General features: G+C 43.2%; 1 protein-coding gene across 1 annotated transcript in view; it reads right to left on the bottom strand.

The window, feature by feature from the left end:
* Positions 1-3,667: 3,667 nt before the first annotated feature.
* LOC119941891 (zinc finger protein OZF-like) overlaps positions 3,668-13,144 on the bottom strand; it is a 36,187-nt gene continuing 26,710 nt past the window's right edge. The window contains exons 5-6 of the mRNA XM_038762424.1: positions 9,983-10,081; positions 3,668-4,923 (exon numbers count right to left, since the gene is read on the bottom strand). Coding sequence (XP_038618352.1) covers positions 3,683-4,923; positions 9,983-10,081 — 1,340 coding nt within the window. The 3' untranslated portion in view covers positions 3,668-3,682. The remainder of the gene's footprint in view (positions 4,924-9,982; positions 10,082-13,144) is intronic.

The raw sequence follows: 13,144 nt of genomic DNA on the forward strand, positions 1-13,144 counted from the left end.
TTATGAGGCCAGATACAGTCTCTCCTCCCTGTGTGGTTTATAGGCAAGAAGGAGGGAAAACGGGAAGGAGGTTGGTTAAGACAGCCATATCTTCAGCGCTTAGGTACTTGAGAAGCAGCATGGGTCAGCGGAAAGAGCCCGGGCTGGAGAGCCAGGGGTCGTGGGTTCGAATTTGGGCTCCTTTTAGACTGTGAGCCCACTGTTAGGTAGGGACCGTCTCTATATGTTGCCAACTTGGACTTCCCAAGCGCTTAGTACAGCGCTCTGCACACAGTAAGCGCTCAATAAATACGATTGATTGATTGATCGGCTCCGCCACTTGCCAGCTGTGTGACCTTGGGCAAGTCACTTCTCCGGGCCTCAGTTTCCCCCATCTGTAAAATGGGGGTGAAGGCTGCGAGCCCCACGTGGGATAATCCGATTACCTTGTATCTACCCTAGAGCTTAGGACACTTGGTAGGCGCCTAACAAATACCAACATCATTATTATTATTATTATTACAATACGACAGAGTTAATGGACACGTTCCCTGCCCTTGGGGGCTGAGCAGCCCATCGGCCTAGTTATAATTTTCTTTAAAGCACAAAAAAAAAATGGAGCAGGGAATGAAAATTGGCCACATTCATTATGTTTATTGTTTTTTGGTGGTTGTTTTTTTTTTTTTTAACAGGATTGATCTAATATTGAATAAGCTGTGATTTCCTGTCTGTCGTGGAAAGCGTTTGTCCCATTGCCAAGGGAATCCCCAAGTAAACTGATACTGATCTGGAGAAAAACCTTTCAAATAAACTCTAATAATAATAATAATAATAATAATAATGGCATTTGTTAAGCGCTTACTATGTGCAGAGCACTGTTCTAAGCGCTGGGGGGGGATACAAGGTGATCAGGTTGCCCCACGGGGGGCTCACAGTCTTCATCCCCATTTTCCAGATGAGAGAACTGAGGCTCAGAGAAGTGAAGTGACTTGCCCGAGGTCACACAGCCGTCGTGTGGTGGAGTCGGGATTCGAACCCATGACCCCCGACTCCAAAGCCCGGGCTCTTTTCCACTGAGCCACGCCGCTGCTCGTACCGCGCCGTCAAGGACCGGAGAGCCGGCCAGGAGCACTGGAGGAGGCCGGGGGAATGGGAAGTGGAAAGAAATGGAAAAGAAAGAAAGTGGAAAGAAATGGAAAAACTTCCAGATGCCTCTGAGAGTCAACTGACTCTTTGGTTTCGAGTAGTTCTTTCTTGGCTCAGAAAAAACAGACAGGATCCAAACATCAGGCATGCCCACTTAACGCTATTTATACACGGTACTTTAATTCTGTTAGGCTACTTTTCCAACACAGTAAGCGCTCAATAAGTACGATTGAATGAATGGATGAATGACTCTATTTATTTATTTGTCCATATTCATTTTATTTTGTTACTATGTTTGGTTTTGTTGTCCGTCTCCCCCTTCTAGCCTGTGAGCCCGCCGTTGGGTAGGGACTGTCTCTAGATGTTGCCAACTTGGACTTCCCGAGCGCTTAGTACGGTGCTCTGCACACAGTAAGCGCTCAATAAATACGATTGAATGAATGGATGAATGACTCTAGTTTATTTGTCCATATTCATTTTATTTTGTTACTATGTTTGGTTTTGTTGTCCGTCTCCCCCTTCTAGATTGTGAGCCCGCTGTCGGGTAGGGATTGTCTCTAGATGTTGCCAACTTGGACTTCCCGAGCGCTTAGTCCAGTGCTCTGCACACAGTAAGCGCTCAATAAATACGATTGAATGAATGACTCTATTTTATTTGTCCACATTCATTTTATTTTGTTACTATGTTTGGTTTTGTTGTCCGTCTCCCCCTTCTAGACTGTGAGCCCGTTGTTGGGTAGCGACTGTCTCTAGATGTTGCCAACTTGGACTTCCTGAGCGCTTAGTCCAGTGCTCTGCACACAGTAAGCGCTCAATAAATACGATTGAATGAATGGATGAAGGACTCTATTTTATTTGTCCATCTTCATTTTACTTTGTTACTATGTTTGGTTTTGTTGTCCGTCTCCCCCTTCTAGACTGTGAGCCCGCTGTTGGGTAGGGACCGTCTCTATGTGTTGCCAACTTGGACTTCCCGAGCGCTTAGTCCAGTGCTCTGCACACAGTAATAATAATAATAATGTTGGTACTTATTAAGCGCTTACTATGTGCAAAGCACTGTTCTAAGCAAGCGCTCAATAAATACGATTGATTGAATGAATCATCATCATCATCAATCGTATTTATTAAGCGCTTACTATGTGCAGAGCACTGTACTAAGCGCTTGGGAAGTACAAATTGGCAACAATTGTACTGAATGAATGAATGAATGAATGAATGAGCTCCAGAGAAATGGGTAGCAAAGCCTGAGCTTGGTTGTAGCCCCCCGTGGGCCAACCTGATCACCTTGTAACCTCCCCAGCGCTTAGAACAGTGCTTGGCACATAGCGCTTAATAAGTGCCATTATTATTATTATTATTCTCTGTGCCTCAGTTACCTCATCCGTAAAAGGGGGATTAAGACTGTGAGCCCACGTGGGACTCCTGATCACCTTGTAACTTCCCCAGTGCTTAGAACAGTGCTTTGCACATAGTAAGCGCTTAATAAATGCCATTATTATTATTATTATTATTATTTGCACGGTTTCCTCTCCGTCGTAAGTCCGCCTTTACTAAAGATGTCCCCGCGGGAATTATATCCATCAAACTTCTTTCCGGCATAAATCCCCTTATGTTTGATAAATGTGGTGTTTAAAGACTTTTCCACCTCCATTAGATTGGCATCACATCTCTCCCGATGAAATCCGCCTTTACTAAAGATGTCCCCACAGGAATTATATCCGTCAAACTTCTTTCCGGCATAAATCCCCTTATGTTTGATCAATGTGGTGATGAAAGACTTTTCCACCTCCATTAGATTGGCATCACATCTCTCCAGATGAAATCCGCCTTCACTAAAGATGTCCCCGCGGGAATTATATCCGTCAAACTTCTTTCCTGCATAAATCCCCTTATGGTTGATCAATGTGGTGATGAAAAACTTTTCCACTTCCATTAGATTTGCATCACGTCTCTCCAGATGAAATCCGCCTTTACTAAAGATGTCCCCGCGGGAATTATATCCGCCAAACTTCTTTCCGGCATAAATCCCCTTATGGTTGATCAATGTGGTGATGAAAAACTTTTCCACTTCCATTAGATTTGCATCACGTCTCTCCAGATGAAATCTGCCTTTACTAAAGATGTCCCTGCGGGAATTATATCCGCCAAACTTCTTTCCGGCATAAATCCCCTTATGGTTGATCAATGTGGTGATGAAAGACTTTTCCACCTCCATTAGATTGGCATCACATCTCTCCAGATGAAATCCGCCCTTACTAAAGATGTCCCCGCGGGAATTATATCCGCCAAACTTCTTTCCGGCATAAATCCCCTTATGGTTGATCAATGTGGTGGTTAAAGACTTTTCCACCTCCTAATGGATCACGTCTCTCCCGATGAAATCATCTAACGCTTAACGATTGCGGGGGGAGGTTCCCGAAAGCCCTTTCGGCATTTGTAAGGTCTTTTTCTCCGGCGTGAATCCTTTAGCGTGGTGTAATTCCCAAGCGCTTAGTCCAGTGTTCTGCACACAGTAAGCGCTCAATAAATGCGATTGATTCCCGAAGCTTTGTTACATTTACTTACATTTGCACGACTTTTCTCTGCTATGAATTCCGTGATGTTTAATAAGGGTGGAGTGGTGACTGAAGGCTTTCCCACATGCGTCACATCTGAAGGGCTTTTCTCCAGCGTGGATCCTCCGGTGCTTAACGAGGGCCGAGTGCTGACTGAAAGCTCCCCCGCATTCGTTACATTTGTAAGGTTTCTCTCCAGTGCGGATTCTCCGATGCCCAAGAAGGGCGGAGTGGTGGCTGAAGGATTTTCCACACTCGCTGCACCCGTAGGGTTTTTCTCCGGTATGAATCCTCAGATGTCCGACAAGGGCGTAGTTATGACTGAAAGCCTTCCCACATTCGCCGCACCTGTAAGGCCTTTCTCCCGTATGAATCCTCAGGTGCCCAATAAGTGCCGAATGTTGGCTGAAGGCCTTTTCGCACTCGTTACATCTGTACGGTTTCTCTCCCGTGTGAACTCCCTGATGCCTAAACAGACTTGAATAGCGACTGAAAGCTTTTTCACAGCCACTGCACTTGTAGGGGGTCTCTCCCGTGTGAATTCTTTGATGGTTAATAAGGGTGGAGTGATGGCTGAAGGATTTCCCGCACCGGTAGGGCTTCTCTCCGGTGTGAACCACCTGATGATTAAAAAAGTTCGAATACTGACTGAAAGCTTTCCCACATTCCCGACACTGGTAAGGCTTTTCCCCAGTGTGGATTCGCTGATGTTTAATGAGGGTCGAGTAGTGGCTGAAGGCTTTCCCGCGGTCATCACACTCATAGGGTTTTTCGCCCGTGTGGACCCTCTGATGTTCAATAAGGGCTGAATTTTGGCCGAAGGCCTTTCCACATTCCTTACATTTATACGGTTTCTCTCCGACAGGTACGTTACCATGCGTGACGAGGGCCGTTTGGTGACTCGGTCTCCCCCCCCGTTCGCTGCATTTGTTGATTCTTGCTCCGGGATGGGATCTCTGCCGTTCGGTACGAGCTCTTCTGCATTCTGCTGCGGGGACTTTCTTCGGGACTTCGGCATTCCTGAAATCCCTGTCCCGGCGAGGGAATTTCTTCAGTTTTCCCGCAGTGGGCTTCCTCCTTTGTTTTTCTAATCTATCTTCGTTGTCGCGGACTCTGTCATGCACGGAAGTCACAGGAATACTCTGTAGGAGACATCCCAGTAACACCTTCTGTAAATCTCCTTCTTCAGATCTGTCCTGCTTCGGGGGCACTGATTTTGTCATTTCAGTTCCAGCCGTACAATCTAGAAAAAAACGAGAAAATTCAAGCGTCACCCATCTCCATCAACGGTATTTATTGAGCGCCTACGGTGTGCCGTTCAGCGTACTAAGCACTTGGAAGGGTGCAATATAACAGAGCTTCAGAAGAGTTGGGATGCTACAAGAGAAATAAAAGGCAGCCCCTGTCCTCCGGGAGCTTGCGATCTAATGTGGGAGAGAAACAAAGTAATGTGTAAATGGTTGGGAGCAGAGGGAAGGAACCTTTTTATCCAGTAACGGGCGGAGAATACAATATATAGTGATATACATTGATCACTATGAACGTCCAGCGCTTAGAACAGTGCTTTGCACATAGTAAGTGCTTAACAAATGCCATTATTATTATTATTATTATTATTATTATTATTATATAGGATGGTGGCACATACAAGTGCTTTGGGTGGCTATTGGGATGACACAGATTGAAGTGGTGGAAAACTAATCAGGGACTGCTTGCTGGAAGAGGTGAGATTTCCAGACCGCTTGGGAGAGGTAAGAGTTGGAAATGGAGTCATGAATGAGGCAAAAAAAGAATAATAGTAACAATGATGGCATTTACTAATCGCTTACTTCGTGCCAAGCACTGTTCTAAACCCTGGGGAGGTTACCAGGTGATCAGGTTGTCCCACGAGGGGCTCACAGTCTTCACCCCCGTTTTACAGATGCGGGAACTGAGGCCCAGAGCAGTTAAGTGACTTGCCCAAAGCCACACAGCTGCGAAGCGAGGAGCCCCAACTGGCCGAGCGGCGGGAGGAGAATGCAGAGACGGAAAAAGGACGCAAATCTAATGGAGGTGGAAAAGTCTTTCATCACCCCATTTATCAAACGTAAGGGGATTTATGCCAGAAAGACGGATATAATTCCTGTGGAGACATCTTAAGTCAGGGGCGAGCCTGAAAAGCAACGCTCAGGACTGGCAGGAAAGGGGGGGAGGTTTTTGAGGAGTGAAGGGAATATGTGCCAAGTGACATCTTGGAGTGAAGCATGAACGGGAAAAGGAGACGGCCGGAGGTACAGAGAGAGGTTAGTACAGTGCTCTGCACATAGTAAGCGCTCAATAAATACGATTGATTGATTGACTGATAGGTTAACAAAGGCCGACAGAACAGCCTTCCTTCCTTCCTTCCTTCCTTCCTTCCTTCCTTCCTTCCTCTCTTTCTCTCTCTCTCTTTCTCTCTCTCTTTCCTTTCTTCCTTTCTTTCCTTTCTTTCTTTCTTCTCCCTCCCTCCCTCCTTCTTCCTTCCTTCCTTCCTTTATTCATTCATTTATTTATTTATTTATAACTTTTTTCTTCCTTGGGTGAGGAGGAAGGGGTAGATCGGAGAACTGTTGTGGAGGAAGACTTGGTAGAATTAGGCAGTAGACTGAATGTGAGCGGAAAATACGGTGAGGACTGAGTACAATGCCAAGGGTATGGGCTTCTGGGAAAGGCGAGGGATGCCGTTTTTGACTGCGACAGGAAGATAACAAGGTTAAAGAAGGGAGATGAATTCAATCAATCATATTTATTGAGCGCTTACTGTGTGCAGAGCACGGTACTGAGCGCTTGGGAAGTCCAAGTTGGCAACATAGACAGTCCCTACCCACCAGCGGGCTCACAGTCTGAAAGGGGGAGACGGAGAACGAAGCCAAACATGCTAACAAAATAAAATAAATAGATATGTACGAGTGAAATATAGAGTAATAAATATGTACAAACATATATACAGGTGCTGTGGGGAAGGGAAGGAGGTAAGATGAGGGGGATGGAGAGGGGGACGAGGGGGAGAGGAAGGAAGGGGAGAATTCGAAGTCATCATCATCATCAATCGTATTTATTGAGCGCTTACTATGTGCAGAGCACTGTACTAAGCGCTTGGGAAATACAAATTGGCAACACATAGAGACAGTCCCTACCCAACAGTGGGCTCACAGTATAAGTCAGGTTTGAACAGCTCTTCGGTTCACTCACGTTCAATTTACCCAGGTGACGGAGCCCCAGAGGTTAGAGGAATGGGAGTGAAGGCCGGGGTAGATGTCGGTAAATTTGAGAGTCATCCAACAGAGAGATGGTGGGTGAAATAATAATAACAATAATAATAATAATGATAATGGCATTTGTTAAGCACTTACTATGTGCAAAGCACTGTTCTAAGCGCGGGGGGGGGGGGGTGGGTACAAGGTAATTAAGGTTGTCCCACGTGGGGCTCACGGTTTCAATCCCCATTTTAGACTGTGAGCCCACTGTTGGGTAGGGACCGTCTCTATATGTTGCCAACTTGTACTTCCCAAGCGCTTAGTGCAGTGCTCTGCACACAGTAAGCGCTCAATAAATACGACTGACTGATTACAGATGAGGGAACTGAGGTCCCACAGTTTCAATCCCCATTTTACAGGTGAGGGAACTGAGGCATAGAGAAGTGAAGTGACTCGCCCCAAGTCACCCAGCTGACAAGTGGCGGAGCCGGGATTTGAACCCAAGCCCAGGCTCTTTCCACTGAGCCACGCTGCTTCTCTTGACAGTGGATGAGCTCCCTGAACATACAAGTGTAATGTGAAAAGAGAAAGGGATCTGTACATCCCAAGCGCTTCGTACAGTGCTCTGCACACAGTAAGCGCTCAATAAATACGACTGATTGATTGATCTGGCTGAACCTCACTGGAGGGACACCCACTGTTATTCATTCATTCATTCATTCATTCAATTGTATTTATTGAGCGCTTACTGTGTGCAGAGCACTGTACTAAGCGCTTGGGAAGTACAAGTTGGCAACATAACTTTGGGAGACGAGGTGCCAGAAAGGAAGCACAAGAAACAGAAGAGTTGTCAGACAGAGAGGAGGAGAAGGAGGAGAACAAGATGTCAGAACCGTGACAGCGACGCCGGGACACCCACTGCTATTCATTCATTCATTCAATCTTATTTATTGAGCGCTTACTGTGTGCAGAGCACTGGACTGAGCGCTTGGGAAGTCCAAGTTGGCAACATAACTTTGGGAGACGAGGTGCCAGAAAGGAAGCACAAGAAACAGAAGAGCTGTCAGACAGAGAGGAGGAGGAGAACAAGATGTCAGAACCGTGACAGCGACGCCGGGGTCATAAAGTCTTTTCGGGAATCGGCGTGGTCAACAGTGTTGAAACTAAAATATCAGGGAGGAAGAGGACATTTGTCCTCCACAGAAGTGGGTCAAAGAAAGTCATTGGAGATTATTGCACAGAGGAAAAGGGGGCTTAGTCTGGGAAGGCCTCCTGGAGGAAGCGAGCCTTCGGTAGGGCTTTGAAGGGGGCAAGTGTGATTATTTGGCAGATTTGAGGAGGGAGGGCATTCCCGGCCAGAAGTAGGACGTTGGCCAGGGGTCGACGGCGGGACAGGTGAGAACGGGGCCCGGTTAGCGTCGGAGGAGCGGAGGGTGAGGGAGGGCCGGGATGGAGAAGCCGAGATGGGAGGTGAGGTAAGAAGGGGCAAGGTGATGGAGAGGAGGCCGGGGGAAGGGTTAAAGGTTCACTCCCACTGCCCCGAATGGCGGCAGGTAGAAGAAACCGAGGCACAGAAGTGACGATCCAGAGGGCACGAAAATCAATCCGGAAGTATTTCCAGAGGAGGTGGAATTTCAGGAAGCTTTGAATTCGGTACAGCGGGTCACAGGCGGGACGGTCTCGAGACAGAGAGGTTTGCCTGCGAGTTACGGAAAGCGTGGACTGGGGAATGGTGAGTCTTCAGTGAGCAGAGAAGTAATCAATCAATCAATCAATCGTATTTATTGAGCGCTTACTGTGTGCAGAGCACTGGACTGAGCGCTTGGGAAGTCCAAGTTGGCAACATCGAGAGACGGTCCCTACCCAACAGCGGGCTCACAGTCTAAAAGGGGGAGACGGAGAACAAAACCAAACATGCTAACAAAATAAAATAAATAGAATAGATATGTGCAAGTAAAATAGAGTGATAAATATGTACAAACATATATACATATATACAGGTGTCTATATACAGGTACTTCATCATCATCATCAATCGTATTTATTGAGCGCTTACTGTGTGCAGAGTACTGGACTAAGCGCTTGGGAAGTCCAAGTTGGCAACATAGAGAGACGGTCCCTACCCAACAGCGGGCTCACAGTCTAAAAGGGGGAGACGGAGAACAAAACCAAACATGCTAACAAAATAAAATAAATAGAATAGATATGTGCAAGTAAAATAAATAGAGTAATAAATATGTACAAACATATACATATATGCATGTGTATATATACAGGTACTTCATCATCATCATCAATCGTATTTATTGAGCGCTTACTGTGTGCAGAGCACTGGACTAAGCGCTTGGGAAGTACAAATTGGCAACACATAGAGACAGTCCCTACCCAACAGTGGGCTCACAGTCTAAAAGGGGGAGATGGACAACAAAACCAAACATGCTAACAAAATAAAATAGAATAGATATGTACAAGTAAAATAAATAAATAGAGTAATAAATATGTACAAACATATATACATATATGCAGGTGTATACAGGTACTTCATCATCATCATCAATCGTATTTATTGAGCGCTTACTGTGTGCAGAGCACTGGACTGAGTGCTTGGGAAGTCCAAATTGGCAACATCTAGAGACAGTCCCTCCCCAACAGTGGACTCACAGTCTAAAAGGGGGAGACAGAGAACAAAACCAAACATGCTAACAAAATAAAATAAATAGAATAGATCTGTGCAAGTAAAATAAATAAATAAATAGAGTAATAAATACATGCAAACATATATACAGGTGTATATATACACCTTTTAGATACCTCTCTCTATATATGTATATATATATATATATATATATATATATACATACATCTTTTAGACTGTGAGCCCGCTGTTGGGTAGGGACTGTCTCTATATGTTGCCAATTTGTACTTCCCAAGTGCTTAGTCCAGTGCTCTGCACATAGTAAGCGCTCAATAAATACGATTGATGATGATGATGATATATACAGGTACGTGTATACTTATATACAAGTAAGTGGACAAGAGCTGGCAGAGAGTCCCAATGGTCAGGCTTTCCTGTCCACACTCACTCACCTGCGCAGGTATCTCTTTCCGCAACAGATCCCAGCCGATCCCGACTCCCTTCCTTCAGCCGGTAGATGATAACGTCGGGTTGGGGAACTGGAAATCCTGCTGAACAGGGAAAAGAAGTCGTTCGTGACGGTTTGGGCGGCTCGCGGATTCCTCAGAGCGCAATCCCGGCTCCCGTGTCTGCAGTGGCTGAGAGGAAGGGTCAGGAGCTGCCCACAGAAGATGGATTAGGATGCCCAAGGATCCCCTGCATATTACCAGGACCAAAAATGGGATCCCCAGCCAGCCCGGCACGGAGTCCGCCGTCGCCCGTGATCGTAATTCTCCGTGGATCTCAGAGGAGGAGGAAGTCAGGGAGGGCATCAGGGGGTTGGTGAGAAGAGAGTTCTCAGCTGATGCTGTCCCTCCTACTTACGCTGTGAGCCCAATGTGGGAAGGGACTGTACCCATCCTGAATAATTTGTATATAACCCAGGTTTAGAACTGTGTTGGACACATAGGAAGCGCTTAACAAATACCATAAAAACAATGTAGCAATCAGAATTCTCCTCTGGTCCCAAAGGGATCTCACTGCTTTCCCTCTCTTCCTTGGTAGCCCCAACCCAATACACTGGCATTGGGTTTCTTTCTTTCTTTCTTCCCTTTCTTTCTTCCCTTTCTTTCTTCCCTTTCTTTCTTCCATCTTTCTTTCTTCCCTTTCTTTCTTCCCTTTCTTCCCTTTCTTTCTTCCCTTCTTTCCTTTCTTTCTTCCCTTTCTTTCTTTCTTCCCTTTCTTTCTTTCTTCCCTTTCTTTCTTTCTTTCTTCCCTTTCTTTCTTCCCTTTCTTTCCTTCCTTCCTTCTTTCCCTTTCTTTCCTTCCTTCTTTCTCTTTCTTTCCTTCCTTCCTTCCTTCCTTTCTCTTTCTCGCTTTCTCTCTCTCTCTCTCTCTTTCCTTTCTTTCCTTCCTTCCTTCCTTCCTTTTCTCTCTTTCTCGCTTTCTCTCTCTCTCTCTCTCTTTCCTTTCTTTCTTTCTTTCTTCCTTCCTTTCTTTCTTTCTTCCCTCCCTTTCTTTCTTCCCTTTCTTCCCTTTCTTCCCTTTCTTTCTTCCCTTTCTTCCCTTTCTTTCTTCCCTTTCTTTCTTTCTTTCTTCCCTTTCTTTCTTCCTTTCTTCCCTTTCTTCCCTTCTTCCCTTTCTTTCTTTTTCTTCCCTTTCTTTCTTTCTTTCTTCCCTTTCTTTCTTCCCTTTCTTTCCTTCCTTCCTTCTTTCTCTTTCTTTCCTTCCTTCCTTCCTTCCTTTCTCTCTTTCTCTCTCTCTCTCTCTCTCTCTCTCTCTTTACTTTCTTTCTTTCTTTCCTTTCTTTCTTTCTTCCCCCTCCCTCCCTCCTTCTTCCTTCCTTCCTTCCTTTATTCATTTATTTATTTATTTATTTATAACTTTTTTCTTTCTTTTCTTCATTGTCAGATATAGAGTAAGCCCTTAAATGTCATTATTATTATCTTCGTTCTCAAATATAGAGTAAGCACCTAAATGTCATAATTATTATCTTCATTCTCAAATATAGAGTAAGCACCTAAATATCATTATTATTATCTTCGTTCTCAAATATAGAGTAAGCCCTTAAATGTCATTATTATTATCTTCGTTCTCAAATATAGAGTAAGCCCTTAAATGTCATTATTATTATCTTCGTTCTCAAATGTAGAGTAAGCACCTAAATGTCATTATTATTATCTTTGTTCTCCAATATAGAGTAAGCCCTTAAATGTCATTATTATTATCTTCGTTCTCCAATATAGAGTAAGCCCTTAAATGTCATTATTATTATCTCCATTCTCAAATATAGAGTAAGACCTTAAATGTCATTATTATTATCTTCGTTCTCAAATATAGAGTAAGCCCATAAATGTCATTATTATTATCTTTGTTCTCAAATATAGAGTAAGCCCTTAAATGTCCTTATTATTATCTTCGTTCTCAAATATAGAGTAAGCCCTTAAATGTCATTATTATTATCTTCGTTCTCCAATATAGAGTAAGCCCTTAAATGTCATTATTATTATCTTCGTTCTCAAATATAGAGTAAGCACCTAAATGTCATTACTGTTATCTTCGTTCTCCAATATAGAGTAAGCCCTTAAATGTCATTATTATTATCTTCGTTCTCAAATTAAGAGTAAGCCCTTAAATGTCATTATTATTATTATTATCTTCGTTCTCAAATATAGAGTAAGCCCTTAAATATCATTATTATTATCTTCGTTCTCAAATATATAGTAAGCCCTTAAATGTCATTATTATTTTTATCTTCGTTCTCAAATATGGAGTAAGCCCTTAAATGTCATTATTATTATCTTCGTTCTCAAATATAGAGTAAGCCCTTAAATGTCATTATTATTATCTTCGTTCTCAAATATATAGTAAGCCCTTAAATGTCATTATTATTATCTTCGTTCTCAAATATAGAGTAAGCCCTTAAATGTCCTTATTATTATCTTCGTTCTCAAATATAGAGTAAGCCCTTAAATGTCATTATTATTATCTTTGTTCTCAAATATAGAGTAAGCCCTTAAATGTCATTATTATTATCTTCGTTCTCAAATATTGAGTAAGCACCTAAATGTCATTATTATTATCTTCGTTCTCAAATATAGAGTAAGCACCTAAATGTCATTATTATTATCTTCGTTCTCAAATATAGAGTAAGCCCTTAAATGTCGTTATTATTATCTTCGTTCTCGAATATAGAGTAAGCCCTTAAATGTCATTATTATTATCTTCGTTCTCAAATGTAGAGTAAGCACCTAAATGTCATTATTATTATCTTTGTTCGCAAATATAGAGTAAGCACCTAAATGTCATTATTATTATCTTCGTTCTCAAATATAGAGTAAGCACCTAAATGTCGTTATTATTATCTTCGTTCTCAAATATAGAGTAAGCACCTAAATGTCATTATTATTATCTTCGTTCTCAAATATAAAGTAAGCCCTTAAATGTCATTATTATTATCTTCGTTCTCAAATATAGAGTAAGCCCTTAAATGTCATTATTATTATCTTCGTTCTCAAATATAGAGTAAGCACCTAAATGTCATTATTATCTTCGTTCTCAAATATAGAGTAAGCACCTAAATGTCATTATTATTATCTTCGTTTTCAAATATAGAATAAGCACCTAAATGTCAT

Source organism: Tachyglossus aculeatus, chromosome 21 (assembly GCF_015852505.1).
Source record: "Tachyglossus aculeatus isolate mTacAcu1 chromosome 21, mTacAcu1.pri, whole genome shotgun sequence".
Lineage (NCBI taxonomy): Eukaryota > Metazoa > Chordata > Mammalia > Monotremata > Tachyglossidae > Tachyglossus > Tachyglossus aculeatus.